At 40.9% G+C, this 6,000-nt stretch overlaps 1 protein-coding gene across 2 annotated transcripts in view; it reads right to left on the reverse strand.

Moving 5' to 3' along the window:
- The window catches only part of SREK1 (splicing regulatory glutamic acid and lysine rich protein 1), a 44,932-nt gene extending 41,728 nt beyond the window's left edge, over window positions 1–3,204 (reverse strand). For both annotated transcript variants that reach the window (XM_055555185.1, XM_055555184.1), the window contains exon 1: window positions 2,887–3,204. In XM_055555185.1, coding sequence (XP_055411160.1) covers window positions 2,887–3,047 — 161 coding nt within the window. In that variant the 5' untranslated portion in view covers window positions 3,048–3,204. The remainder of the gene's footprint in view (window positions 1–2,886) is intronic.
- Window positions 3,205–6,000: the final 2,796 nt, after the last annotated feature.

Here is a 6,000-nt window from a genome sequence, read left to right on the forward strand (position 1 = left end):
ATGGTAGAAATGAGACTAGGTTACCCTATAGGTATTATGCACTTGAGGGGGTATAGGAGAACTTCTAGGGTGCAGAGAATCCTATCCACGTGCTGGATCTGTTCACTTTGTGAAAATTCATCAAGCTGTATACCCTTACCCATGCACTTTTCTAGACATTATACCTCTATAAACAGCTTACTGAAAAAAAGACAAAAATTTCTTACCATTGTAAATAGGTTTTCAAGATGTATGAGATTCATTTGTAATTGTACTAAAATAAAAAGTCTGGGTATTTGTCATCTAGCAGCACAAATAAGAATTTTTAATATTTACAATGAATGTCTACTCCAATTCTTAAATTTTAAATAGAAATTGAATTACGGCCTCATGCCAAAAAAAGAAAATTTAATTTAAAACCTGAATTTTCATATTAGCAATTGCATCCTTAAAATGTAAATGAGAAACTATTCTCACATTCTATTAAAGAAATATAGTTCCAAATTTAAAACAAATCAATTTCTACTCAGCTTTCAAAAATTAATCATAAAATACCATTTCCACAACACTGAAAAAAGAATTCTGTCTTCAAAATACCTACTACTATTGCATATTTATACATTTCAGCCCAAATGTGCAAACAGAATGTAAGGACCAGCTTATGACAACTCAACTACAGAGCAAACAGAAAACACATCACTAGAAAAAGCATATTAATACTTGTGAAAAACAGGAATAGGAACTGCAAATACAGAATAACTGGTCAAAGATTTTGCCTGGCCTAGATGTATTACATTTATGCTACAATTCTGCAAAATGCATTACAGCCGGTGACACAGTAATTCTGTTTCAATGCACTTTTAACCAGCTTTTTTATTCTCTTACACTTTTAAACTCCAAGCAACTAACATCTGATTTCAAAAAATAGCCCATTTTACTAAATGTCAGATAACTGGCAGCATATTGCCACCCAAACGCATTTTTCAACCATGTGAGTGGTGTTATGTTCTCAATGAAGAATATTCTGTGATATATTTCTTCTGCCCATAAGACACATTATCACAACCTTGAAAGCAAGGTTAGTTTACAAAGGTTTATGTACAAAATATTTTACTATGTGATGCCAATTCGTTCAGAATACAGCAACCCTCCAAACAGTTCTCAATTATTCAGAAATGTTCTGAATGTCTAAATGAAGAGAAAGCTTAAAGCACTTTCAGAAGTTATATAAGCTAGCCAAAGCTATATATGTGATGAGGAGTCAATACAGATGTATGTGCACCCACTTATGAACTATTTTTGGCAAAACTGTTATTACTGAATCTATTCATGTGGAAACAATGTATATAGCCAAGATGAATCATTTTACAACACAAACTACAAGACAAAATATCAATGTCATGAAAAACTTTTAAAAAGATGACTGGGGGAAAAAAGCAGTGTGAGGGGGCAGAGGGGGAGTAGTCCTAGATTAAAGATTTCTTTAGTCCTAGATTAAAGAAAATAATCAAACGTACAGAGTGATCTCTGATTATTTCTAAATCAGAAAAAGAAAATGGAGAAAAGGCGTCAAACTAACTGAAAAAATTTAGATGTTATATATTGTCAAGTATTACTTGGCTACATTAACAGTACTGTGGTAAAGTAGGACATATACATAAGAGATTCACATTTAATTGTTGAGGAGTGAATACTCAAGGGATGTGTATGTAGAAGTGGGGAGAGGGAGACAGAAATCTGTGGCTAACTATAAATACAGATGAAGGGAACATCGGAGTTATTCTTTCAGCATTTCTGTATGCATGAAATACTTTGAAACAAAAATAAGAAGAAAAACGTAAGTAAAATTTAAAAATCCAAACACCAACTTTTATCACTATCTATGCAGTAGCAATGCGGTATACAGAGAGAAAACTAAAGGAAAATAGATCTACATTCATCACTATGAAATACCCCAAAAAATCAAACACAATTTTTTTAATAACAGAAATCTTAGGCAACTACTATCCCTTTCTTCAAACGATTTTCACGAAATGAACAAAACACTGAGAAATTTTCATATTCTGGACACTAGTTTTTAAAAGTTTATGCCCGTAAGAAAATAAACAACCCTGAAACTTACCAATTTTGTGAGCTGATACTACCGTACAAGGGAAAGCTTACTTCAAAGTACACTACCTGGGAAGTGTCTGAGAACAGTGAATGCCATCCCAAATCTGGACTTCTAGAAGTATACAGCAGGAATAATCCTGCACAGATTACTGTTTTTTCTGAAAGGTTCAGGGCAGTGTGACCTTCTAGGAGGAAATTTTAATCCGATGCCAAAAGGATGAACAGACATGAATCTTTAACAACATGGATGGGCTCGGTTAGATTAACCTCTGAAGATGCTAAGTTTGTGAACACAGGCCCAGGAACAACTATAACCCTAATTCTATTTGTCATCAGCCGCAGGCAACAACGGCCCGACACTGAGGCCCTAAGAATCGCATAGTTTCTCAGGCGCAGTCTCCGCGATTTTCCATTGCAAAAACCCCATCAGGCGCTTGCCATGAGGACTATTCCGGGCCCACCTGCGGCCATCTTAAGTTAGGGAAAAAAACGGGGGAGGCCCGGCACTGAATTCGAGGACTCGGCGACGACCACTGGCCGGGAGGCACGAAAAGGCAACCCCTCTAAGTCCTTTGTAAGGATTCTGTGCAAAGATTAACCTCCGAAAGTCGACTAACAAGGAAAACAGAAGCCGGGGGCTGGGGCCGCGGTGCCCCAATCAAGCATGGGCACCAAGGGAAACCCGGTGGTCACGTGACGGGGCAGCGCGCCCCCGTCCGCGCTCTCCCCCACGCCTGGGTTCCCGAGGTCTCGCTCGGGCCCGCGCCCCTCCCCCAGTCGAGCTCGAGCACTTACTCGGGCGGGTAGAGCCGCAGCTCCTCGATTTCTCCTAGGAAGGAAAAAAGCGTCCGCATCTGCTCGCTCGTCACCGCAGAGGACAGATTTGTCACCTGAATCACCGCCGTAGGGGTGAGGCCGAAGCCTAAGCCCAAGCCGAAGCTGCCGGCGCTGTTCATCCTGATCCGCGCTGCCGCTGCCTCCCTCCCCAACGTCTACAACGCGTCAGCGACGGAGCCGGGAAAGCGGAGATCGCGCGGCCACGAGCGCGCTCCCGCTGGCGAATTCACGGCAACGGGCAGGTCTAGCCGCCCATTTCACAACTCTCCTGCTCTCCGGGCTGCGCGCGCCAGTCGGAAGCGTCGCCCTGGCAACCCAGCGGATCTCGCGAGGCTGCAGCCTGGGGCTCCCGGGTGTGTAAGGCTGTTGGTCCTGCTGCACTTCTCCCCGCCAAGATTTTGATTGAGGGTTTCCCTGGTTACGACTCCATCAAATTCTTGTGCTCCTGTAAACACAAGAGAACCACCTCTTTCCAGTCTTTATAGTAGCTAAGACTGGGAAGTCAAGAGGCCTGCTGCTACAAAGCTGTTAAGAAGGGATGACTCTCGAGCATCGCAGTTAAATACTTGGTTGAACTATAACGTGTTAGTATTATATTCACGCAGCTCCTCCTCCCCACCTATATAAAAAAAAAAAAAAAACAAATTGACCGGCGTCCCATTCATAAAAAAAACTTAGAAAATTTTACGAAACATGTAAATTTAGACGGAATTAAGGAAGAAGGCAGTATGATGAAGGCTATGCGGTTGTCGTTTGTAACATTTTTTAGCTCATTCCGCAGGTATTAATATTTGAGTGTTAAGTACCGGACAGACACGAACACATTGAGGACAGTTACAGAAGATCCACACAGACTTTGCAACCTAACGAGACACAAGTAACAGTAGTATGTGAAAATAGGGCAGCTGTTCCCAAAATGCCATCCGCAAAACCTGGAAGGTCCTGGGGGCCTTTTCAATGAATCTGTAAGGTCAAAAGCATTTTCACAATATGAAGACTTGATTTTCTTCACTTTGTTGAGAACTGATGGTGTAAAGCCAGCACTTAGCAGAAATCAAGGCAGTGGTGTCAAACTGCACAACTACAGTGAGTCCCTCTACGTATGAGCTTTTGAGTTACAAACTTTGAAAGATGCCAAGTGTCCCTGTATGCCAGGTATACTGGCAGTACTACTACACTTTACAAGGTACTGTATTTTGTGTGTGTGTTTATTAGTTTTTTATGTATTATTTGTGCATAAAGTATTATAAACCTCTTACAGTACAATACTATATAGTCAATTGCATGAGTTGGGTACCTAGGATAACTTTGCTGGACTTATAAACAAATCGGACTTAAATGCTCTTAGAACGGAACTTTTTCTTAATTGGGGGACTTACTGTAGTGGAATTCAAGGACTTTCCTGTGGCTCAGACGTTAAAGAATATGCCTGCTGTGTAGGAGACCCGGGTTCAATCTCTGGATCGGGAATATCCTCTGGAGGAGGAAATGGCAACCCACTCCAATATTCTTGCCTGGAAAACCCCATGGACAGAGGAGTCTGGCAGGTTCTAGTCCATAGGGTCAGGAAGAGTCGGACACAACTGAGCGACTAACACTAACGCTGTAGTGATATTTTGTATTCACCTCCTTGCACTCATAGCATACACAATATATGATTTTTTTTTAATAAGCTAGTTTAAGAATGCCCTTGACAGACTTCCCTGTTGGTCCAGTGGTTAATAATCCACCTACCAATGCAGGGGACATGGGTCCCTGGTCGGGGGAAGATTCCACATGCTGTGGGGCAACAAAGCATTAACACCATAACTGCTGAGCCTGTGCACCCTAGAGCTCACGCTCTGCAACAAGAAAAGCTGCCACAGTGTGAAACGCATGCACCCAAACTGCAGAATAGCCCTTGTTGGCCACAACTCGAGAAAGCCTACGCGCAGTAATGAAGACTCTGCGCAGCCAAAAATAAATACATAATTGTCTTTGTGAAAAGTAGTAAAAAGTATTAATTTTACTAAATCTTCACCCTAGCATACACCTATTTTTTTTTATAAAACCTTTTTTATTTTTTAGTTTAGTTTTTTTTTTTTTGGCCTCACTGCACAGCATGTAGGTAGGATCTTAGTTCCTCAACCAGGAATCAGACCTACCCAACTGCTTCATTGGAAGCCCTGAGTCTTAGCCACTGGACCAACAGGGAAGTCCCCCACCTCTTTTTAATATGTGAAGAATTGGGAAGTACTTCTGCTGCATGCCCAAGTAGGATGGACATCTCCAGAACATGCTCTTGTGTGATTGTTGGAGTTTTCACTCATAAATGCAAATTTTTAAAAATTTGTATCCACCATCTAGAGCTTGACAGCTTTCCAGTATTTAAACTTTTCTGCTAAAAACACCAGTGATATTAACAAATGTGTTTTTTCACATTATATAGTGATTATAATTGCCCATTTGAAAATCTCTATAGCTCAATGAAGCAATTTTCAACAGAACCAATACATGCTATTACAAAATTAAAAAGAGTTATCAAAGTGGAAGATGGACCCATGGATTTTACTGTAGCAAAATACAACAAGTTAATTGATATGGTTTCAGATTCTATCCATGTTGTAATTGCACTCTAGGAAACAATCACATGTCCAGTTTGGGATAGTTATCAAACAAGATATCTCATATCATCTAGAAAGATAATGAAAATAGTTTTCCCTTTTCCAACGACTTATCTGTGTGAGACCAGATTTTCTTCATATGTTTCAACCAAAACATATCACACAGATTGAATGCACAAACAGATAGGGAAATCCAGCTGTCTTCTATTAAGCCAGACATCAAAGAGCTTTGAAAAATGTAAAGCAATGCCACTCTTCTCAAAATTCTTTTTGGAAAATACCACTTTACCATAAAAATGCATAATTTAGCTCCACAGCCATTTGCTGCTACTGCTGCTGCTAAGTCGCTTCAGTCGTGTCCGACTCTGTGCGACCCCACAGACGGCAGCCCACCAGGCTCCCCTGTCCCTGGGATTCTCCAGGCAAGAACACTGGAGTGGGTTGCCATTTCCTTCTCCAACGTATGAGA

Source organism: Bubalus kerabau, chromosome 18 (genome assembly GCF_029407905.1).
Source record: "Bubalus kerabau isolate K-KA32 ecotype Philippines breed swamp buffalo chromosome 18, PCC_UOA_SB_1v2, whole genome shotgun sequence".
NCBI classification, from domain to species: domain Eukaryota; kingdom Metazoa; phylum Chordata; class Mammalia; order Artiodactyla; family Bovidae; genus Bubalus; species Bubalus kerabau.